General features: G+C 38.0%; 1 protein-coding gene across 5 annotated transcripts in view; it reads left to right on the top strand.

The window, feature by feature from the left end:
* RALGAPA2 (Ral GTPase activating protein catalytic subunit alpha 2) overlaps nucleotides 1–24,882 on the top strand; it is a 106,946-nt gene that overhangs the window by 12,972 nt on the left and 69,092 nt on the right. For 3 of the 5 annotated variants that reach the window (XM_015856606.2, XM_015856610.2, XM_015856608.2), the window contains exons 4-19: nucleotides 5,823–5,880; nucleotides 8,245–8,288; nucleotides 9,076–9,250; nucleotides 9,768–9,883; nucleotides 11,359–11,497; nucleotides 12,494–12,693; nucleotides 14,317–14,547; nucleotides 16,110–16,283; nucleotides 16,778–16,915; nucleotides 17,663–17,811; nucleotides 18,234–18,345; nucleotides 18,978–19,215; nucleotides 19,762–19,926; nucleotides 22,073–22,213; nucleotides 24,056–24,193; nucleotides 24,718–24,815. In XM_015856606.2, the coding sequence (XP_015712092.1) occupies nucleotides 5,823–5,880; nucleotides 8,245–8,288; nucleotides 9,076–9,250; nucleotides 9,768–9,883; nucleotides 11,359–11,497; nucleotides 12,494–12,693; nucleotides 14,317–14,547; nucleotides 16,110–16,283; nucleotides 16,778–16,915; nucleotides 17,663–17,811; nucleotides 18,234–18,345; nucleotides 18,978–19,215; nucleotides 19,762–19,926; nucleotides 22,073–22,213; nucleotides 24,056–24,193; nucleotides 24,718–24,815 (2,316 nt within the window). Of the gene's footprint in view, nucleotides 1–5,822; nucleotides 5,881–8,244; nucleotides 8,289–9,075; nucleotides 9,251–9,767; nucleotides 9,884–11,358; nucleotides 11,498–12,493; nucleotides 12,694–14,316; nucleotides 14,548–16,109; nucleotides 16,284–16,777; nucleotides 16,916–17,662; nucleotides 17,812–18,233; nucleotides 18,346–18,977; nucleotides 19,216–19,761; nucleotides 19,927–22,072; nucleotides 22,214–24,055; nucleotides 24,194–24,717; nucleotides 24,816–24,882 lie in introns of those variants that run through there. The other 2 variants (XM_015856609.2, XM_015856611.2) reach the window with 2 other exon arrangements.

Here is a 24,882-nt window from a genome sequence, read left to right as displayed (position 1 = left end):
AGAACAGAGGGGGAAAATCACTTCCTTTGCCCTGCTGCCCACTTCTCTTTTGGTGCAGATCAGGACACTGTTGGTCTTCTGGGCTGCAAGCCAGTTCACCCACCAGAACCCTCAAATCACTAAACTGAGCTTGCCCATACTTTGGGCTGATGATTTTATTGCAGTAGCTGCTGGTTATAATGCAGTGTTGTTGTTGTCAGAAACATATCTTGGTATAAACTGCAAGTGGTCACATACTTAGAAGATTAAGATGTGGATTGGTCTGCTGTCAGAATCTGAATGTAATGATTGCAGAAGCAGCTGTATAGCCTAAATTTATTACTGCAGATGTGCACGAGTTACTTGTTCCACAAAGGCTGATGATAATTCAGCATAGGTTTATAATTGACTATAGTCTGTTAGCAACCCTTTTGAAAAGTAGATTACAGACAATATGCAGTAAATACACTGCATCTGTCAGAGGAACACCTGCTGCAATGGTGGGTGCCCAGTAGATATCAGCGTCACAACCACAGCTTAGGAATATACCCTTCTTTTTTAGTGCTGCCTAGTAATGCAGTCAAATCAGTTAAAGAACTGTGTAACTTTGGTTCCTTCTAGACTAAGAGTGCTGTGATTATATTAAGTATTGAGCTCTATGGTTGCACTGTGGGTCTGCTTTAAATGGATTATTGCATGAATTAGCAATGCTGGTTAAGCGCCTTAAAACAGAATGGGATTTTTCACAGCTTAGTCTCATAAAAACCTGCATCAGTGAAATGTGCAGCAGTTTTTCATTCATAGCTTTTTTTTGCTTTGGAAGGCTTTAGAGCTGTGTTGTTAATTTAATGGATGTACCAAAATATGTCTTTCTAATATCTCTAATATTTCCTTAGGGTGCTTTGCTTGTTTTAGGATGTTGCTCCTAATGACTCGTTACGTTCTGGTTGGAATAAAAAAGGGATTAAAATTGAATTCTGCAGAACTGAATTGTGTAGTGAGGCTGGACAATATAAAAAGTTACTGTACAATTGTGTACAAGGAATATTAAGTTATTACTGAGTTCTTATTTCCACGGTCACTGGTTTCTATTTTCTTGGGGTTATCCCTTTACTGTGACTTCATTTGACTACTTAGATTTTCTTCATGTCTGTGCAGTTAAGTGGCTTATTTTCCACCTCTGTAGGTTGTCTTATCATTAAGAGCTTCAGCTTTAGACCAAGGTTTTAGGTTCTGTTCCAGCTTTTTACTCGGTTCTATTGCTTACCGTGGTGACACCTTTCACTGTTTAACGTTGTCTGTCACCGACTTGATTGGCTGATTCTCGAGCTCAGTACATTAAAAAGGGTTTATTTTTTTATAACAATAAAATTGCTTTTTTTCCAACAGAAAATAGCTTTCTGAACCATCTTCAGTTTATTCTGCTGTAATTATGATTGATTCATCTATTATCGTTACAACGTTAATGTTATTCTTCTGGCCTTCTCTTTTAAGTTGTAAACGTACATGGTGTATATTTAGGAGATCTTTTTGTATAGTATTATGCCTGGGGAAGAATATGTGTCTTGCTTGCTTTGGGCAGATATTTGCCCTCAACAAATAACTATAAATAATTTACAGATACAATAAATAGAGTCTCCCTTTATGGAGGTAGAACTGCTGCAGGCATACAAACTCACCTAAATCAGTGAATAACAGCAGAAAAAAATCAAAATAATTGCAGATTTTAATAGTTGAACCTTCTGAAGATAACACCAAACAGCATTAAACATAAAGACATAGGAGAGCTGTTCTACATTTGATATGGATTAAAGTAGGTACCCCTGCCGGCGGACTAATAGGAACTCCTCATTATGTATAGGCCCTATCAGGAAAGCTATTTTTTTTTTTACCTCAGAATCCATTCCCCTGGAATGAACATTATTCTGAACTTGTCATTGACATCACCTCTGAGAGCACATTCAATCAGCAAGAACACATCTGATTTTGTTGCTGGTTAATAAGACGCTCTGCATAGTGTGTTACAGAGCAGCAGCGCTTATCATCTCACTTCTATGCAAGTGAAGCTGGAAAACATCAGGGCATAGGGATCTTCGGTGTAAGATTTGGTACAGCCTTGGCTTTCTCTGCATTCTCCTTCGGGGCAGTGTGGCACACTGAGATAGATGCAGAGCTACTGATCACAACGTTACTCTGCTAAGCTGGCAAAAATAAAAGCCTTTTAAAAAGAAATTGCAGTTTTAGTTAAGTCAGGAGGAATCTGTTTAAATACAAACCTTGGTGTATTTTATTGTTCTTTGTTAAAATAAAGAGAGAGATCTTGCAAGCGTCCTGTGTAAACTAAGATTTAAACTTAACATTATTCCTAGTCATGCAGGAAGTCGGGAAGAAAAAGAACTATGGATAATCAGTTAAAAGAACTGACAGATACCCTGATGTGTTGATCAGTAGTAATACCTAATTTCTATTTCAAGTGTGCTATAATGGATTACCATATAGATGCAGCAAAGCACTAAGCATTAAATAGATCTATGTGTTTTCTGAAAAAGCAATATTATTTCACACTGTGGGGTTTCTTAAAATATTTCTTATTAGTGTACTGAGAAACTACAAGCAAGATGTCAATAGCCAGTTTGGATTCACAGCGGTGTTGCTAAAAGTCTAGGCTGGAGTGCAAGAAACCATCATTTGTTTTATAGAGATGGCAATATGAGTTTTTGAGAACACCAGGGGTTGGGAGAGTGAAGAATATATTCTTGGAAATACCGAGTTGAAAGGACAATGACCCGTGCACGTGCATGGCAGGATATTATGTCGTGCTGGAGCACTATCCTTGTCTTGTCATTAATGCGCATAATATGTGAAAATGCCCAATGAAAAGAGTGTTACAGCCTCAACTTCGAATTTGCTTGTACCTTTCTGAAGTTTTCATTTAATGGTATAGACCTTTAAACATGCTAATGCGTATTTGCACTGCAGGAGCAAGTGTGCCCACTGAATTCAGATGAATTCTGTTGCTTTCAGTCTTCTGCAAAGCTCTCATATCTTCCAAATTTGATTTCTCGAATGACTTCACCTTACTGTTTGTTCACCCCGTGCAGATTATTAAGTGCATCTTTGTGTTTTTCCAAAGCGAACCCATATTTTTTTTCCTGGTTTTGAGATGCTGAAATGGAGAAAGGTGTGAGAAACAACTGAAGTGTCCCAATTTTTGCTGTGCAGATTTCGGGATACAGAAGTTTTCACCAGACAGGAACTTCTGTCCTCTTATTGTTTTTTCCAAACCTTAAATTGTTTTGATTCAGTCACCTGACTGCTTTTATCCTGCATTTTATTCTTATTTATAATTACTTTTTGGTTGGTTTTTGTCTTAAAAACAAGAGCCCAAACCATGGGCATATTCTTTCCTTCTTCCTCTGTCGTCCCAGCCCTGTGCAGTTTAGAGCATCCTTGTAGCTTTTCCTGGTGGTTGTCAGACTCTGCAACAGTATTTTTGTGCCAGATTTGCTCTGAATGTAGCTTAAAATCAGCTGAGATGCCGGAGTTATTCTTATGCTCTTTCTCAAAATAGATCTTAATTACTTTGACACATTGCCAGCTTATGCTGCTTACAACTTATTGCTTTCTAGAAGTGAATCTCACTCCAAGTTTAGGTGAAATTTTGCAAGGTACCAGATGTTGCCTGTACTGCATGCTGTCATGCCTCTGGTCATTCCCAAATAACAATTAATATACTCTATATGCTCTGCAGCTTGTAGAGATGGCATGGTGAGACCTCGCCTCCCTCAGTGTGCTGCTGTCTTCAGGCACAACCAACAAGTTCTTTGGTTCAATTCTCAATTGTTTAGGATGTTTAAGCTGGAAAAATTACTCTAAGAACACTGTTAAAGCTGCTGGGAAATGGATGTTGTTTCTTTTTGCAGCTAAAGAAAACGTTTGTACATCATCAGATTATTTCCTCAGATTTTTGCTAATAAGAAATGAGTATGGCATGCCTGGTGTTTAAGTATATTTCAGGTTTATTCAGTGAAATTGCCATCTTTTTGGGATGTATTTTTGGTTGCCCTTCTCTGGGAGAATTTTCCCCTGTGGCCTAAGGAAGGAGCTGTGGGGATAGCGCTGAAAAAGAGCACGGTGAGGACGTGAGAGGGATGTGCCTGATTTATTTATCTATTCACTTTTAGAAATGCCAAATGCTATTTGGGGAACATGTGCTGTGGATGTAAAGGAAGAGCAGTCTGTCTGTATGACCTGAGGTCTGGTTCCCTAAGTCTGTGAACATGTCATGACTTCCATCTTCTGCCACGGAGAAGAGAATGCTCCTTCTTCCAACGATTGTGACTTTCAGTGTTGTATACAGTTGCTCACTCACTTCCTTGTGAAAAATTAAAGACCTGTCGTGACCCATCTCTCAAGCATATTAGCAATAATGATTCGTGTGTAGGCCACGCAAATTGTTGCTTTCTTGGCTGTGAGCTTTATTTCTTCTTGTGAGCTTTTATGTGCAAAAGACCAGCAAATGGGTCACCACTGCCTGGATTACTTGTCATTCATTGTGCATCCTGCATGTGGTTTTTCTGAAGACTTGATGGCTTTTCGTTGTGCAGAAATGTATCCTGGTGATGATTAAACTTGGGTAGTCATGTATAGGATTGTTCAGTTTAATTTTGTTTCTTAAAGGTGTCAAAACTATTTTCTCATTTAGATACATCTTCTAAATTTCATATCCCAATAATTGAGAAGCTGTAAGTTCCAGACATGTTTTTCTCTGAAATCTGCACAAAAACATGTGTATTCTCTTGCCTTTTTGAGTGCCAATAAGTTAGCTGTCTTCTAACACTCCACTTACTTGCCAAGACCTAGTTTATTATGCTAACATATATCTATATCTATATATAGATATATTTATGTGTCTTGAAACTTGACTTAAATGCTATCTAAAAGCCATGTTTACAAAAACTAGACCCCCGGATAGCTTAGGTTTATTGAAATCATTTAATAACATTACCATCCAGTAAACTAACAAAAAACGTTTGGTAGCCCCAACTGTTTTTTGCAGCTAATATTGTAGGACTCCATTCGGGAAAGCACTTAAGCATATGCTTAAATTGCTTTGCTTAGTGGATGCTCTGTTGAGTAACAAAAGTGAGGGGAAATGGGCTTGACCAAACCTCTTTCTTTGTTTGATCTACCTCTGTTAGCATCAGTCAGAGGAAGATTGCCGTGTATTATTCCACATAAGTGCTTTATTAACTGCATGTGCTATGAATTAAATTAGGCTAGCTTTGTGTAATTTGGCTCGGTTTCACTCGGCGGCTGAAAACACAGGTAAATCATCTCATGGTAAAAATAACTGCCCTGCTGCTCATCTCTGCCTTAGCTGGGAGATAGACCCCATTAGCTGATGAAAAGGCAGACCTAAGCCACCCAATCTCAAAATCTGGACTGTATCAATCTAACAGTAGTTATTACCAGACACTTCAGGAAAATGTAACCCAAAGTGAGCCTCTTAGAAGGAAATTCTATCTGTAACGTCTTCATTAGAAATCAGTTTATATTCTGAAACGCTAGGGCATTCCAGGAGAGGGGGAAGGGGGAAAGAGGCTTGTGCCAGTGCTGTGGCATTTATTTAGAATCATTCTAAGTATCTTCCTATGTAGCAAGGGAGTAAGTAATGGCGAAGAGTTCTAATTATTGTAGCTATCTGCTTTCTGTTGTGTTTTCTCTCCCTGTATATATATATATATAACCATTTCATTAGTTTTGTGTACTAGTTTATCTGTATCCTCTGAATGAGCCAGTTGATTATGGAAAATGTGACTATTTAGTTTTCTTTCCTGCAGAAAATATTGCAACTACTACCTGAGAGGATTTTTTATCGATGGCATTTTCGCAGTATAGGTAAGAAGGAACGGTTTAAAAATGTTCTAGTAAAAATTAAATCTATGTTTTCTATAATCGCTTCCCTGGTTCTATGAGTCCCTTAAACCACAGCATGACACTGCCCAACACACATGAGGTTTACGTCTGAAAACTCTTGAAACATCTGGAAAACCTTTTTGCCTGCCAAAGTAGCTCTGTGTGTTCTTTGTTATGTGTGGTGTTGATTGCTTGCTTCACTTTTAATTTTGCATGGAAGCTCCTGGAATTTGGAATTTACCGCGGTCCTCTTCGCCTTTGTCTTTATCAGTGCGTTTAGAGCATCAAAATGGTGAGGGATCTAAACCAGTACACCTTTTCCTAATTAGGTCTGCATTTGCATTCACAGACTAAGTCCAAAAATTAAGATTGAGAAGAATCTGTGGTTGCTCTTTGCTCAGATACAGATACTGCTGAACTTGTTCTCAGTCTCCTTTTGGCAATAAATTCTTACAACATTTCTGCTTTCCATTGGTGACTGCTGAACAGTTAAGCACAAGTTACACTAAATGTGAGCCATTGGGCTGATGCATCACTTAAGCATTTAATTTCTTCTATGATAGTCATATGGCATTATTCTCTGTACATTTTAATTCATTGATAGTCGTGAAGCACTCAGTTACCACAATCTGTGAGAATTAAAGGAGGAATTTCTGTATCAGAGTTGGAATAGTGAAAGAAAGAAATAAAAGACAAAAATATAAACTTCTTTTGTTTTTTTTAGTAACTTTGAGTGGCCCACAGTCTTGTTGGCCTGTGTGTGTATGACTCTGAATACACAGCACTTCTGCAAGTCTGGCCCCAGCTATCTTGCATGGATCCTTCATTCAGTGGAGGATGCCAAGCCAATTGGCACTGGCCATTTCAGGCACAAGAACACATGGATGGCATTTGCTTGGTCAAACGCTCTCCATTCTTATCACACTCCATGATATTTGCAATACATACTCTGGCTTCTGGAGCAAGGGAGTGAATAGGAGGAGCACAGGAAAGGAGCTGGTAAAGCTCAGCCTTTTTTTCCTTAGCTTCCTGTCCATTCTGTCTGTTCACAAGCAGCTTTGTTGCAGAAGTCTTCATAAACATAGAACTGAACATTGCTTTGCAGCATGTGCCTAAATAGAAAATAATAGAGTTGTCAACTTAGTTAAGGCACTTAGAGGGCTTGGCTTAAAACTTGATATTCTTCTGCTTGTTCTTCACCTTAAAGCATTAAGATAATAAGCATCTTAAGGCCATCCCTTTTGGCCTTGTGATCACGTACAGGAGACAAAGAAAACTTTATTTTCCTCATTTGACCAGACTCAAAGAGTCAAGTGAGTGGAAAATACTTTTCTTTTGCTCCTCCAACCAACTTGCAATCCACTCAAGTAGTTTAATTTGATAATGTTCTCTGAACTAAGATTCTCTGATTCATTACAGCTGTGAAAATTCTGTTCCTGAATGCTTCCAAGGCAGTCACAATATTATCTTTTATAGCTCTTCTTTGTTGGTTGCTTGATTTGGTTTCCAGCACCATTTCATCAGCTGTAATGTTTTTGTCCCAACAGTGTATTTGCTGTTGCAAAAGAAATAATGAGTGGAAGGTGAAGGTCAAGGAAAGGGCTGTTGTCACATTTCCAGTTAGCACTGAGAAAAATAAAAGGAGATGTCTGCTTGACCACTTTGCTTCCATTTCATTTGAATGAGTCTAGAAAAAATTGCTTTTAGGGACTTGCTTTAGAGCTAATGTATTTACGTTCTTGCTCCCTCTAGTTGCATTTGGATAATGTTACAGCTGTGTTCGATAAGTGAGCTTCAGAAGTTGGTTGCAGTTATTTAAAGCGCACCTTGTACTTTGCTTTTTGCTTGATGTTCATGTGTGCTAATATGCATTTGTTATATATGTTAATAACTTCCATGTAATGTTTTGAAATGGAGGGATCTCAATGGGTCCCTTATAAGTAAGGCTCTAATTCTCACAACTGCGTGAAATAACAGCTGAGTTCTACACGATGTTATTTTGCAAGGAATTTGACTAAAAACATTTTTAACTGGAGAATGGGATATGTGAGACCGCTCTGATTTTAAGTCAGGCGTTTGGAACAAGCATTGACCTGTTGTTTTTAAACATGAATCAGATGGTTTTGCAGTTTCAGTGGCCGTTTGGTTGTTGGCTTGGTTGTTTTTTAGATAGACATAAGTGTCACGTCTGTCATTTTGCTTTTTATCCCCCAGAGGTTTTCACCTTTTTTGAAGACCAGTGTAGTGACAGCACAGGAAGTAGCACATAAACAGCCTTTTCTGTAGTGCTTTCTTAAAAAAGTATCTTAACATCTGATCTGTGCCTGTTTCATCTTCCTAATCCAGGGTCCATTTTGAAGAAACTTTTGCACACTGGAAACTCACTCAAGGTATCTCTTTAACATGATGTATTCATATTTCTTATTCATTTGATTTGTATGAAGCAAATTATTTCACAGGCTTTCAGTATGATCATTTTTCCATATCGCTGGGCTTTCGCATTTCACCTTTTAGTTACAAGTTTTAAGATTGTAACTGCAGGCTATTGTAAAATCCCCATTCCACAGTTCTGCTGTTCTAATGACCTTCGCAAATCCAGCTGGAGGAGTTAGCAATGTATTTGCTTAGTGCTTCATTTTTTCAGATTTCTCTGATGTGAAATGCACTGTATCTTGTTTTGCTTAATAGTTTTTGCTTAACAGTTTTGCATCCGTTTTTGTTACTCCAAAGAAATGACTAACATCAAAATTGGATCTTGTTAATGAGAAAGAAGAAAGGATACTTATGGAATACTCTACCTTGGGTGGTTTTGTTGCACCTCAGTTCTCCTGGGGATCTTCTGGCCCTGCTGACGTTGGGGACAGCAGCCTGCCTTAACGTGTACGGAGCTGGGATTCTGTAATTGGTAGGACAGAGGCAGGTCAGCTCCTTGTCCTCCAATGGAGGTTGGGGCCATCATACACTCTTCTTAGAGTGCCACTGTCTTGGTACAGCTCTCTCTCACCCTTCTCTGCTCTTGTTAGATTAGCATTAGGATTATTTGTGCTATGACCAAAAGACTTGCTAGCACAGAATTGGAATTAATGTACTTGTCATACACTTTCTTGACTATGTTACTGTTCTTTCAAATATGTTTTCTTTTTTTTTTCCCCCCCCTATAAAACCATCCCCTCATAGCTAAGATGTGAAGGAATCCGACTGTTTCTTCTCTGGCTTCAAGCACTTCAGACTAACTGTACAGAAGAGCAGATATTAATATTTGCATGCCTTGTGCCTGGGTTTCCACCCGTTATGTCCTCGCGAGGTCCCTGTACACTAGATAACGTCATTAGTCCTTCTAATTCACCAGATGGTGAGTAAACTAACAATTTCTGTGCTGGGTGTTTGACCTTCTCTGTTTCCCTGAAGTCACTGTGAACCTGGAAAGCTGCTTGCAGGGACAGTGCCATGTGGTTGATACTGTTTGTAGCTCAGAGGTGGCACGCATTTGTCAAGCTGTTGACATTTTTTGCAGTGTTATGGCCTTCAGGTTTTGTCATTCTGAGTTAAGAGCAGTTTTGTTGTTATTTTTTTACAGTGAGGTGGAGCTGTATGAACACCTTACTGCAAAATAAGTTACTGTGTAGATTTACAGCTTATTTGTTAACCAGCAGAAACTGTGTTAGTCCTTCCAGACTGCACTAAATCAGAGGCTGGTCCTGTCCTCAGGTATCTGTGAGGGTATATGGGAAAACACAGGGAGTCCAAGCAGTTTTGGCTTCGCACAACTTAGAAGTACATTAGTAATTATTTGCAAATCTTATAGAGAATATTATTTATTTCATTACTTTCTGGTTTTCTATGTTTAAAGCATTTTCTCTTTATTCTAGCTAAGATTTTTCCAGAAGAAATCACCCCGCTTTTGCCAGCTGTCTCTGGAGAGAAAATCGCTGAAGACCAAACCTGCTATTTTCTTCAGTTGCTATTAAAATATATGGTAATTCAGGTGCGGAGGATATGTTTTAAACTATTCACTTTGGGACAATTGTACTTGTGGTAGAACATCATTTGCACTTTATGTATACAGGACTGCTCTTGTTCCTTTTCAGGAAAAAGCTGTCATCTGCATTTCATTATTTTTTCTTTTGAGAGGACAATCATCCCAGGGAAATTTCTTTGACCCGTTTTTGCTGAAAATTGTAATTCTTACTAGAAATAAGGAAAACGTGATTAGTATTACCCGAACTTTAAAAAGTTTTTCTCCTAAGCTGCAATTTCTTTAATTATCTAGTCAGCTGAAATGAATAATTACACTCCAGTAAGATGAGCAAAACAGTAACGTCACACTCAGAATCCAAGAGAGGCCCCAGATTATTAGAGAGTTGGAGAAAGGTACAGTGTAGATTAAAACAGGAGAATGTGTCTAACTGAAAAAATATCCCACTTGACTAAAATAAAGAAGTCATTTTTTAACGTCATAGATTATCACCTTGGATAGAGACTTAGTGAACTTGTCTGTTACATACAGTTGAACAGGCTTTTCTAAGTGTTTTTAAAAATTAATTAAGAACCCTGTTGTCTTTTGATGTATTACAGAAATAGAAATGAGAGGTAGACACCAATATGAAGTATATCTGAAAAATTAAGTGCTTACAGCACTCACTTATGTTTCATTAAAAGATACTAAAATCCAGGTAGACTCAGGTCATCAGTGGAAGAAGTGCTTCATTTTAGAAAGGTGTACTTTGGTATTTCCTGCTTGAAATGTTACTGGATTTTCTTGCACAGATATACAGGCCATCCACACTTAGTCTGCATTCAACTTTTTCCAGATTGAAAGTGTTTTAACCTGCTAAAGCAGCCCTTTCAGAATTTGGCACTATCTTCCAAGGAGCACTTTCAAAGCTGTTGTTAAGGGACACCTTGAAAGTGCATGTGTGCTTCCTTGGTGTCTGTCTGTGCAAGAACAGGGTGCTGCTCAAGGCAAACAGGGCTGTCAGCCTCTTCCTTATCAGTGGGAAGTACTCATGCCTGGAGTCAAATGTCTCAAAGGGGTACTGTGCACACAGCTTAACGGGTGTAGGCATTGAGAATCATTCTGGTTTGCAACATATTGGTGATGAAAGAATAGCCCAGAGATGCTTTTAGTTACGTCCAAATTCTCAGGTAAGAAACAATTCAAAAAATAAAAATGACATTGCATTTTTTGTGTTTCACTGAATAAGGACAGTGCAAATGTGCTGTGTTCTAATGAACTTTCTTTCTCCAATATGCTGAAGTCATTCAAGGCCGTATCTCTTATTCTTACTGTGCTTTCTAGAGAAGTAAATAAATTTGAGACTGATGTTTTTTCATGTCTGTTGCTAAAGTGCAGTTGTTCATCTTTCCCATTAAGTAGAGCAACATTTTGTCACCAACATGGATCAGTGTAAAACACAAACTTCAAGCTTTCTGTTTCTTTCTTTTAATTCTCTGGCAAAGGCTGCAAGCTTGGAGTGGAAGAATAAGGAGAACCAAGACACTGGTTTTAAGTTTCTGTTTACCTTATTCAGAAAATACTACCTTCCGCACTTGTTCCCATCTTTTACAAAACTAACTAACCTCTACAAACCTGTTCTAGGTAAGTAGCAAGTTTTGTCTTTTAAGCAGAAAAAAAAGAGTCCTTGCTTCCTTAAACAGAAAAAAACGAGCATCAAAAGGCAAATAAAAGGAGTTGTAGCCATGAAATAAATAAGCTCATTTTGTGTTGCTCTGAGCATCTGTAGGAATCACTTCTCTGGAATTAAAAGCATGCTATTTCAGTAATGCTCACATTTTCCTTTGACCTTCTCCTAATATTCTACTGAATTATGTATTAGAGTCAATAGGAGCAGGGTTGTTATCACTCAACCGATACACTACAGCATCTTCTTTGTCACTCCTCCCTTCCTTCCTCTGACTTCTAACTCCCGTCTTTGCAATTTGCCCTTAATGTCTGAATTCACCTCAGTACCACTTCAGTCATGTTCACAACTGGAGCACAGTCCTTCCTTGTATTTCAGCTGTGTGCAAGTGATTTTCCCCCCCCAGATCTAAGCATCTGTGTTGTTACCCAACCTATCTCTATTCGGCATTCTTCTGCTTTATTTCCATGTGTTTTCTCTCTTTCATTTCAGCTTGTGCAGTGCTTTCTGCACCTGAGCTAACATCTCTTTCCCATGTGCTAAGTATCCTTTTTAATCTTTTCACTGAGTTCCCGAGCCATCTTCTCTTTCTCATTCTTCCTTACTAACAAGACCCAGGGAAATTTATGAACTCAATTTATGTTGCAGACTTGTGTCTGTTTTGGATCTTGTCTTACTCTTTGCAGCTCTTCTCTTTTGCTTTCCTTTATTTTGCCTAATAGAAATTATAGCCTTCATGAAAGACTGGTGCTTTTGTGTTCTTGCTTCCCTTTAGAAGTAGTAAAGCTAATAATGCAAGTGTTAAATAATAAAAGCGGTCAGTCATTGCATCTGTTATTTCACATGACAGAAAATGTGGTTGGTGACATGTTCTGTGCATTTAAACAGTCTGGAAGCAAGTACAGTTTTTTAAGATTAGATTTTCTCTGTATTTTCTCTTTTTATCTCACCAGATATTCCTGATACAAGACCAAGACCTGTATACATTACTGCAACACGAAACAATGAAAATGTCTATAGCACAAAAATTCCATATATGGCAGCTCGAGTTGTATTTATTAAGTGGCTTGTTACTTTCTTTCTTGAAAAGAAATACTTAACTGCCGTTCAGCATACAAAAAATGGAGGAGAAATGCTCCCTAAAATTATTCAGGTGTGCTTTAAAGTTTACCTTTTTTCTCTCTGGACGCGCTAGAAACCTTGCAAGTGATCTCAGTGCGCTGACAACTGCAGCAAGAAAGAAATGCAATCCCCAAGTGAATAACTGATATACTTGTAAATTGATTATTTTTTCTTTTATGAAGGAGGGCGCCTTCAACGAAATCTCTTAAGTAATTAACTACATTTTTTTCCCCTCATATCTGTTTGCCTTACCAGATTTCATTGCTATTATCTTTTTACTGTTGGAATTTAATCTGTAAGCTGTCAAACTTATTGGAGGCACAGACCATTTCCCAGTAACATCAAAGGCTGTTTTGTTTTCTTCATGATTGTAGCAGCTGTTTACAATGAGATACTAGAAAAAATATTTCACTTTTAAATTCTGGTTGCGGTTTCTGTAGGATTAGGGGCTTAATGTGAATTTTGTAGAAATAAATAGTTTTAAGAGACTCTCTGGCTTCCCACTAAAAATGTAGGATCAATGTCAATTTGATATTTCTCTTGTATTGTAGGACAGTGTCAAATCCGGCTTGAGTGGAAAAACATTCACTAGCTATGAGAGTCAAACCGTATATTTTCCTGTTATTAATTTTGAAGCTCTTTGCTGAAGAGTTTTGAAGCCTTAGAAGGGTTAAGTGTAGTTTACCTACTGAAGGTGCTTTTTAGTATCCTTTTCATTCTCATTGGAATTTCCACCTTCTGCCTAAAGATGTGCTGTGCCATTGCAATAGGCACAGCCTGGAAACTGAAATCTCTTCACTGAAATTTATAGACTACTGACATCAATTAAGTATTTAGGCTATGTAAAGATATTATTGCCTTCAGAATGGAACTCAGCTAAGTTATCACTGTGTCAGCTTTTGGCACATGTTGACCTCCAAGTTGTTAGAGACTTGAGTGCCTGTAGCCTATGCCTCATTAGTACAGCAAAATATTACAAGTGAGTTTATTATGAAAAGCAGTAGAGATGTTACTGCTGCTCTCTTCATCAAAGAGATAGCAGCCTTATTGAAGTAAATGTAAAGCCAAACTGCATTTGGGTAATGCTTTCAGTTAGTGTAAGTAGCATTCTTTGTCCAGCAATTCAGATGCGGTTTTATTCACTTTTTTCCAAAGGCTTTGTCCTCTGTCTTCCCTTGACTGAATTATTTTAGCCAGACATGGTTCAGGATGAAGTGTTGCAAAATAAATGCAATGCCACGCCAGAACAATATCTGACAGAGAGCTGTCGGGAATAATAATGCCTAAGAATATGCACCATGTATAGTGATGTGATGCTTCTTTTCTCAAAAATCCAATGGACTTGGAGCTGCTTCTCCCTTGTGCCTGCCAGTTCCACCACTACACCCATTCCTCTTTCTTTCTTGGAAGCAGACAAGTCAATCAGTTGTTCTGGGCTGCAGGGGACCCATAGGAAGTTTGCATCATATAGCATATAGAACCAAATTCCTTCTTGTATCAAAGAGTAGATTGCAAATTGCACCTCCTGGCTGCTGGGATGCCTGTGTGCTATGTGAAAATGAATATTGCTGTCTTGAGTTCTGAGTAAGTATCAAATATTTTTGGCATGCAGTGGTTCAGTAATTTAATTAGCTATATCTTTTCTTCCATGCAGACTGTTGGTGTTGTAAACCAAGATAAAAACCCTGAACTGGAAACCAGCATGACTTATACAAGCGAGCAAGAGAGAAGCCATTCCAATAGCAGCACGTTATCTGACCGACGGCTCAGTAATTCAAGCCTCTGCAGCATTGAAGAGCAGCACCGGACTGTCTATGAGATGGTGCAGCGCATCCTCTTGTCCACTCGAGGATATGTTAACTTTGTTAATGAGGTGTTTCGGCAGGTAAATGTGCTTGTGGAGTTGCCATTATTAAATTCTTAAGAGATATTATGGTTATTAGAAAGGACACTGTTATGGGTACCAGTCAGACAACTGATGAAACATTGATCAGTGCATTGATCAGTGCTAATCACACCAGCACCCTTTGATTTGGGAGGCCTTTTTAGGTCTAATTTCAACCACAAAATGATTTTTTTTTACAGGAACTGAAACTTTGCTGCTACTAGATAGGCACTTAGATTTGAAATAGTGAAGTTCTTTTTAATGTGTGTTCAAAATCATCATTTACTGCTTCTGTTGGTGTTTTTCTTTCTTTTAATATCTCTTCAGTTGTTTGGGATAAAAATACATGTGAACTTACTGTAAATTCCAAGACCTCTTTTGCTACGTTGTCATGGTAGGGATTGATTGAAACAGCACTTCCAGGTGACTTAAATTTATAGGAGACACCCTCCAGCAGCAGAGTGAGCATGCATGTTTTATTGAGAAGTGTTTTGTGTGACACAGTTAAGGAGCTCCTTGTTCAGAGCTTTTTGTGAGGTGGATGTCATTGTGACTGGAAGGAGTGATTTGGTGTGTTGAGAACCATTGTGGATTGCTGCCCTCTGCTGGTGTTTGTTTAGAGTGTATGTTCGGTTAAACTGGCTTCTGGAGAACAAAAGCTAACAGAACGCAGCGCTTTCATTAAATATGATCAGTGTTCAGTAATTTAAGCAGATTATGGCACTTGGATCCTGTCCATGTTCATCTCTCCCTTACAGGAATCTCACTAGTCACTGAGTTCCTCTATGTTTTTATTTTTCTTTCTATCCAACTTCTCAACTTTCCTGAGAGCATTTTGTGTAGTAGCCATTCATCCCCCTGCTTTACTAATCGTCTAGCAGTTGTCATCAGACTTTTTCAGTTTCCCCACAACTTGGAGGACAACTTGCTTGCTGTGTGGCACATCTGTATGTGGGGAAACAGGCAGTTTTGCCTTTAAAGGCTCTCACAGTGAACATCTTTCTAGAATGGTTAGAAATGCTGACATTGGGTTCCATGTTGAAAATAAATTTATGTTTATTTTTGAATATGTTGTCAGAAAGGATTGAATGCCAATCACTGCTTTTCTCATCACAGTGTAATGTCTTGTCTCTACCTACACTTGCTAAACTGGCATTTAATATCCTATACTGGTGATGTAAATTGAAGTCAGCTCCTAAAAGTGTAGGGTAGAACCCAGGTTTAAGTCTGCTGGACCTCTGTGCCTAATAATGACTGTGTGATGAATTCACCTTCATTTAGTGAGCTTACAGTGAGTGAAGGCAGCTCTTTGTGGTCGTCTGGACAAATACATCATAGGAATTGTTAGGAATTAATAGTTACAAAATTTAGAGATCCCATATAGATATATACATATGTTGTTGATAAACTGTAACTCCTTGTACAGATGAAAAACATGTTTCCTTGCTTTATTTTTGATCTGTGTTATTTATGGGTGGTGATGATGATGCGTGTGTATGTTTGTATATGCATGGATTTCTGTGCCCCACATGTCCAGTAACATCAGTTAACTTTAAATTTAGGCATTTTTGTTGCCTTCCTCTGATATATCTGCAACACGAAAAGTGGTGAAGGTGTATCGAAAGTGGATCCTGCAGGAGAAACCTGTGTTCATGGAGGAGCCAGACAAGAAGGAAAACAGTGAGGATGCTGTTACCAGCTTAGAGGATTCATCAGCAGAAACGGATGGTAAACATGTATGCTATCAGTGTTATTTATATTATTCTGTCTCCTTGCATTGTGTTATTTATCTCTTAAACTTGCCTTGAAAGTGAGTAAAAATTTAAATTAAATGGGAGATCGGGATTAAAAAGGGCTGTATCTAGGAACCAGAAATATAAATCACTACTGAGTGTTTGGTAGGCCTTACTGAGTGCAAAGAAAGATTGCAGCTCTTTGAAAAATGCAGCTTTCTTCATTACTCCTTGCTTATAGGGATATGGTAGCAAGGGCTTAATGGAAGTGGTGGTGATTACTTAACAACTTGAGAGTATCTACTAATTTGTATGTACTCTGTCCAAACTTTGGATCTGTAACACCAGAAACTTAAATAAGAAACTTTACAACCTTGCTATAATGGTCGTAGGATGCATTAGTTCCCTCTTCTTGCTTTTGCTGTTTTAATTGATTTTGAATAAATATGGACATTTTCCTTTCTCCCTGGTCACTAACTGAGTGATGTTTTTGAAAGCTTTCCTCTGACCATTCAGGACATAAGCGCTCATCCAGCTGGGGAAGAACATACTCCTTTACCAGTGCTGTGAACAGAGGATGTGTATTAGAAGATGAGGACAAAAATGTTAAAGCTGGTGCTCAAGCTGCATTACAGGTGTGCTGTGTTGAAAGGCTGCAAGGCTGTAATATATAAGTTGTGTAACTTATACTGCATATTATGGTACAGTTATATAGCCATATTAGATTTTATGTTGAGTTCCAGATTAGAACATTTTGGGAGGGTTCTATGCTAGCATTACTGAAAATCATACTCTTCTGGCTTACAGAGACGATAATTTCCTATTTTGGTTTAAGAGCTCAGATAAAGGTCTTTCTGAAATTAATGCTCTGAAGTTAGGGAAAGAAACTATGAGGTGATGATGATTTTCATCAGATATGATTTGAATTTCATTTATAACAGTAAAAATGTATGTTAAACCATGTGTTCCTGTCTCAGACCTGGATAACTATTATAAGGTATGAGGTACTTTTTTTTTCCCCACAGTTGGTACTGTGAATTAGAACTGTGCATATGCTTTTATTGTACCTCATTCATTGGAAATAGTGGTGTTTGCTTAAGCATATAATGTTGGGAAATGAGTAGCTGAAGGAGTGGCACTCCTGCCTGATCAAATAGAAGAGATATTTGCAAGACAGTGGACTATGTAATATATGCCTTTGTTATCATGTAATGCCATCTGACTTTGATTTAGAAAAATAAAGTGGTAGATGAACATGAAGCTTGCTCTGAGGAAAGTGAATAATCATTTAACTGGGAGAGGACAAGTATTCTATTGTTCTGAGTCTTGAATTTGTTTTTTTCTGGCGCTGTGTAAACTGACTAAATCTCTGTGTCTTGAAGGTGTTCTTGACAAACTCTGCAAATGTTTTTTTATTGGAACCATGCATTGAAGTCCCTGTGCTTCTGAAGGAGCAAGTTGATGCTTGCAAGGCAGTTCTGAGTATTTTTAGGCGCATGATAATGGAGCTATCAATGAATAAAAAGACATGGTAAGTTTAATATATTCGGTGTCTAAGAGAAGAATATTAATATTTAACTGTTATGGGAGAATTATTAGGAAGGAGAGAAGGAGAGAGAGAACTTAGGTATAATCCTTGTTACGTACATCATGCTTACAACTCACATCTGAATTGATATGTGAGGTTGTAGGTTCTGTAGCATCTTTGTCAGGGTGCTTTTTGATTTCAGAGTTCTGCTCATTACTTTCATTCCCGAATTTCTTTTTTTAAAAATTAAGTTTTACAGCACACAGTCAACTGGGATTACATTGCAGAAGTTTTGTGTGATCTCATTTTCAATGTGTAAAGTTTACTGAGTATTAACAGGTTGTTTTTTTTTTTGCTGCATGAAAATTAACAAGTACGATTAATAGAAACTGTGAACAAAAAGTACGATTTTGTTTTGGAACCAGGGAGCAGATGTTACAGATACTTCTCAGAATAACAGAAGCAGTGATGCAGAAGCCAAAAGAAAACCAAATAAAGGATACGTTTGCTCAGAGCATGTCAGGATTACTTTTCCGAGTGAGTATTTTCTGTGTGTTTGGCACCAGTTCTCCGTGCCCATAGTTTTGCTTAAGTACTATTGCACAGTACTATGCGATTTACTTGTAAAACATGAAGAAGTTCTCCTTTGCAGTAATACAATTGATTGTTTTATTAAGACAGATTCCAGGTGTCAGAAGCAGTTGATTTGATCTATTCTTCAGGGCTCTGTTGCAAACTGCACTAGCACAGGCAGATAGGCAATCTAATTGTGGGATATCTTCAGTGAGTAGCTCTGCACTGTAAGCTGTATGAAACATTTTGTAGAAGTAAGTTCATCTGGCAAGTCAAAACTAAATCGCACTTAAGATGAAAATGTGCATGAATCCTTTTGTACATGATGTGTTCAGACCTGAGTGTTACAGGTGTAGCTCAAGCTCTATAGTCATTTGAAAGTTGTTGTCATGATCAGTTCTGTATTCTCTTCTATTATTATTAATATATGAGCAATCTGTTAGCTTACCAGGAGAAATACAGACCATCTGAAGCATAGTGATGATCTGATGAATAGTGCCTATATATTATCTGTGTGTCACTGATAATCAGTACTGATGGTGTTGGGTTAGTTTCCGCAAAGATGTGTGACCTGTCACTTGCTTATTTCCTCTTAGACCCTCATTGTGGCTTGGATCAGAGCAAACCTGAGCGTCTACATTTCTCGGGAGCTGTGGGATGAGCTGCTTAGTGTTCTGTCTTCCCTGACTGACTGGGAGGAGCTCATAAATGAGTGGGCCAACATCATGGACTCTCTGACGGCAGTGCTAGCAAGAACTGTGTATGGGGTGGAAATGACCAACTTACCCTTGGATAAGCTCAGTGAACAGAAAGAAAAAAAGCAGAGAGGAAAGGGTTAGTCCCCACGCTTCAGAGCTTTTTGTATCAAACAAGTTAAATATTTAAGTTTAAATTTTAAAAGATCTAACATTAAATACCTCTTAATCTTGTGTAAGAACCTGATTAATCAAATGTGAATGGCTTTGGATTTTTATGTTCCCATCCTTCATTCTGCTAGGAAGGGTAATTGGGGTCAATAGATGGTAGCTAGTTAGCAGATTTTAGTATGTGCTCAAAATGATTTTTTTCTGTGCAGCAGGAATGAATCGTAATTTCTTGTGCTATATTCTAGCATAGTCATCAATGTCCAAATTCTTTTCTGTGTAATTGTATAAAACTTTATGGATTACGGTATTTCAGCTGCATTTGTATGCTGCTTTGCAATTGATGCACATAGTTGAATTTGTACTGTGATTATAAAGCAATTACTACATCAGCTATGCTGATTTGAAGATGAATATTTTTTCCCTGTTAGAGCGCATGTAAGTTTGTTAAAACTCCAGAAGAATAAATGAGAAAGCCTACAATATGAAATGCTAGAAGAACTCTGTTTTCTCTTAGGTGGCGTTTTAGAACCTCAAAAGACAGCTGTAGTGGGAAGATCTTTTTCATTAAGCTGGAAAAGTCATCCTGAAGTTGTGGAGCCCATGAGATTCAGAAGTGCCACCACGTCTGGAGCTCCCGGAGTTGAGAAAGCAAGAAATATTGTTCGCCAGAGAGCAACAGGTTAGATCTCTACTAGATATTTTATTCCCGAACATCCAGTAACACTCAAGTTTTGTATCTGCCTTTGAGTTCTGAATACTTCCAAAAACAGTGCAACTTAACTAAACAGTGATGTTGCATACCTGAGTCTGGATGCCTACAGGGCTACAGATATGAAGAAAAGATCAAATTATTATGGAAAATACTGTATACTTGCTCTTAAATGCATTAAGCTATATCAGTCAGGCATAGTTTCTGAACTTCCTTGTGGCTTGCTTTTTACTGTAATCACAAGATAAAGCAGGTATTGAATCCTTTCTTACATAACTTATTTACCTTCTTTTTAATGATGTAACAGTATATGCATGGCATCTAATTTTCCTTTTTTTCTCTCACGTTTAATTCTGGACAGAATAAGTATAGTGGGAGACAGAAGGGAGAATGGGGTTGAGGAATAATGGGGGAACATCTGAAACTCCAGGTGTTGAAAGAGATACCATCTAGTTTTTTAAGCATATCAGAGGCCTGAATTTGGTCTCTGTTTCTTTTATGGTTGCGAGTCTCTGTATTCCAACTCAGTGGGCCATGGTTTAAAACTCTCCATAGAAAGTCTAATGTGTTTTTGAACAGAAGATGTTTTTTCTAAGCAGAGTCTTTCCTCATTCATAATAGATTAGTTGTGTTTATTACCAACAAAATATGAAGGTGAGCCAGTAACTCTTATGTGGCTACGGAGAAGTTTATTTGGTGGGCAGCAGTTTGGTTGTCAGACTAGAGGATGAACTTCAGGTGTAATAAGACCCTGGTTTCATTTGGTATCTTATTAGCATATAAAACTAGAATTATTTTGGCTTTTGTAGGATTTCTGGTGGTCAGTGACTCTCAAATCAGCAGATAAAAACACCTTATATTTCCACATGCAGATATAGCAAATAGTGACTTCAAATAGTCTGATGTCTGTTTCCTAAGAGTAAGACTGTCTAGGAAAATGAAACTCAGCTACTACAATTCCAGATGTATTCTCTTCCAGAAAGAAGTGAAGCAGTCCTTAAAGGAATTACAGGAATAGTCAGGGAAGGACTTTATGTAGCAGAATGACCCCACACACCCTACAACAACATAACAAACAAGTATCAGCATTGGCGCTGTTGTGAACGAAGAGGGAAACAGCACAGCAAATGGATGTTCATTATTAATATATTTTAAAAATGCCTTAATGATGCTAGCAAGCCTCTAAAGCATTACCCACCTTGATGGGTGTTTTTCTTGTGGCCTGAGAGAGTATTTAATGTGCAGGTTACAAAAGGGACACTTTCAGTTCCCATGAAAGAAAGCTTCTCATCTCTCTCACAGATGATGAATGAAACTGCCAGCAAAATAATGCTGGGTTCAATGTTTAACTCTTTACTGTCTTTGAGATTATTTTCTCCTTTTGCAAAAGTGCAGCGAGGTCCACCACTAGTTTGAGCACTCCTAACTTCACTGACTGAAGAATCCAGACCCCATCTCATAACTTGTATGTTTCATCATCCTGTTCGTAAGTGGAAAAAGCATGTACGCCAAAACCAGTGTGCACAGAATAATTCAGGATGCAAGCTACCTCAGGTCACGAAGTACCTGCTCAAAGCAGGGTCAGCAGTCTTGTCAGACAAGTGCACTCAACGCTTCATCAAGGCTGGAGCAAGGATCCCTAGTTTAAAAAACAACAACCAGCCAGTGATAGCTGTATCTTTAGACTAACTTGAAGAGATACACTGTCCCACTTCTCAGATCAAAATGCGTTGTTTTCAACCAAGATGAGTGAATGGTAGAGGTAGCTAGTCTTTGCGGCAGGTGGGAACGTTGCTAGCAGAAAGTAAGCTGAATAACTTTTCCATTCTTTATGTTGTACTGCTTGTACTGGTAATGGTACTGCAATGAGAAGAAAGAAGGGTGAGTCAAATAAGCCCATGCATAGTAACCACAGGCTGACAAAACGAAAGATTCCGCATCATATTTTCAGTGGCTGAGATACATGATATATTATTAACTTAAGGCTAGCAGGAAATACTGCAGAGCTTGACATAAGATTCTTTAGAAAGCGTTGTTTTTTGTTGTATCATGACATTCCAAATCCAAATATTTTGCTGTTTTCTGACATAACTGTTGCTTTATTTTTTCCTGGAAGCTAAGCGAAGCCAGTCTATCAGCAACTGTGTTCATCTTTATGAGGCTTTGCCAGCTACTAAAAGTGTACCTCTTCTGCTTCACACTGTGAGCTCTCTCTTACCTGGTATCTCTTACACTTCTTGCTCTCACAGACTGTCAGGTACTGTACTTTAAAGTCGTCTTTTATATAAATGTTCTTTGTATTTTTAAGCTTTTCTGTCTGCTCTCTTTCTGTCCAGTTAATTATTCTTTAGGAGTGTGGAATGAGGTGTTTTGCACAGGTTCTGTTTCTCTTTCATGGATCTGTTCAAAACACAGCATTCAGTAATGGTGGTGGCCAGTAGGAGTTGAGCAAATTCAGTGGAAACATGTCTTATTCTTTTCAAAGTAGGAAAGGGTTAAGAAAAATGTGGTCACTTCTGATGGTTCTTGTTATTCCCTCACTGGAACTGCATTTCATTATTGATGTATGTAGACTTTTCAGAGAAAAAGAGGACAGGAAGGTCTTCTCATGTGCACAGGCATGGGATATCTCAAGCAAAATGTGTCAAAAACAAAGTGCAGCAGGTTGAACTGCTGGTACTTGATTTCAAAAGAGAAACCTCATTCACCCCACATCATTCTCAGTTACAAATCAGTGCTTACAAATGTGGCACTTTTTTTTTTCCCTAAGGAATTTTTCCTATAATTATTGATCCTAGAAGCAAATATGAAAGGTTTGCCTGTGCCTCTTAGCTTTCATGTCGTATCTGATTTCTCTCAAAAGCACTGCAAGCAATGCTAGTTTTGTTCATTTAAGTATTAAAAGATTAACGTGAATTGCCATTTTATTGGGTTTGTATTTCCTAATAATAAAAGTAAAAATTCCCAGAATTACCAAACAAGTGATTTTCTCCATGTTTTCATTTTCAAGCACTTGATTTACTAAAAGTTCCCATGCAACATATACATCATGTACAAAGAGGAAGGCCAAAACCAAAACTCAAGCTAGTTAATCTGGGCATTGACCTGAAAGATGGGCTTTCATGTATTTGTTGCTTTCAATAAAGCTTTGATACTGGCAGTGATACTTTGAGGTCCTTAAATATCAGAATGTTTGGGTTTTGCAAGCATGGGTTTGTGAGGCAGTTTACTGAAAAGAAACAATGTATATTGTAATGTAAGTAGTATCTAAACTCAGTGTAGATTGAATAAGGGAAGCATGCTGTCTTCCTCATGCATGCTGCTGCTGCAGTCAGTGCAGGTAGGTGTGAAATTTTGTACCCTGAAGGGCAGTGCTTCTTACTTGTTTCTGCGTAAGCATTGCCTCAAAGTCAGTGTGTACACACCAGCAAGGATGTGGGAAGCAGAGCAAAGGAAAGAAAGGGTACAGAATAGAAAGCTGGTGAGGTTTGTTTTAGTTTGTTATGTAGTAACATGCAGAGAGAAATGTGGAGGAGTCTGTAATGCAGCCCATGTTCCTTGCTTAAAAAAACAAAAATCCAATGCTTCTCCAAGTCACCATGTTGGTACCGAACCATTTCTTCTAATATTTTGAGAAGGAAAATAGCATTGGATGTGTGGATGGAATACCTTGAGCAGTCTGATGGTGGTTCCCTTGAGTCAGTTTGATAGGGGACTTGTGGGCCAATTTTCTGACTGCTTTCCGACAGAAAAGTTAGCAGTTAGGGCGGGTGGCATTAAGCAGTGCTCCTACTGATAGCACTGACACTGAAGGAGAGTACTCCCAATCCCAAGCAGGAGTGCCACATTGAAACCCCAAAGTTATTTCTCCATTCTCTTCTAGGTCTGTCATGATTTAAACTGTTAGTACATCTCTCTCTCTAAACTTCGCTTTTCTAAGGATACTTTTAACTTCTCTGACTAGGGTTTAAATTCTAGTTTTTGTAACTTGAAGTACATGAGTTGGTTGTTTTTTTCACTTAGCTTTCATAGCTGAGGAGTTAGAATGTGTGTTTAATTCAGAAGTCATACAAATACATATTTTTAATTAAATCAACAGAAGTTGAAGAATCTCAGCAGTCGGAAACTTTGTCAGGATCAGAAGCTACAGGCCTATTTGTAGACCAAGAGCAGCAGCTCACTCGGAGTAGCAGCACTTCAGATATTGCAGATCAATTTCCATCTGATTTTTTTCAAGGTAATTTTGATGAAGTATAGTTAAAATACACACAGGAAGAAGTGCCAAGACTTCTTGAGCCTCCCTGAAACCACTCTTAACCTAATTTGGTTTCCAGCCACGATTGTAAAATGTTTTTTATCCCATTTTCCCAATAAATCTGTTCATAGTATCTTATTGAAAAAGATGTTTTTAAGATGTCATAGACCTAAAATGCAGAACACAATTTTAATAAACCAGGGCTTTATTAAATGTGTGTATTTTTGGGGTCACTGTTAAAATTTATCAAGCGTGTGCTTGTATTTCTTGTTTTCAGATGAACTGTTCTGCTTCTGTGTTGATTGTGCAGCTATGTTATGCTTGTCAGAGCATCTTACGTTCTATCTTAATAATGAATCCATGGAAATTTTACCGTTTATGTTATCTTGCTCTGCTGTAAATATAAGAAATGTGTATGTAAATGTAACTGATATTTTCTTGTAATTTGTTATGTAATTTTATAGCCCACATTTTTATGCTTTTTGTTTCCCTTCTAAAATTTCTAGGCAAAAAGGCTGGGAGTTCTCATAATTTGACCACCTTAGACTCCAAATCAATTCAGGAAAGCAAGGACTGTATGAAGAAGGAACATGAAGCTGAGCAAGTAAGGCAAAATAGACAGTGATTATTGATGAGATCTTGTTTTATGTAAAATAAATGCTCTATTAATA

Source organism: Coturnix japonica, chromosome 3 (assembly GCF_001577835.2).
Source record: "Coturnix japonica isolate 7356 chromosome 3, Coturnix japonica 2.1, whole genome shotgun sequence".
In the NCBI taxonomy this organism is placed as follows: domain Eukaryota; kingdom Metazoa; phylum Chordata; class Aves; order Galliformes; family Phasianidae; genus Coturnix; species Coturnix japonica.
Note: the sequence above shows the minus strand (reverse complement) of the source record. Positions and strands in the feature narration are given on the sequence as shown.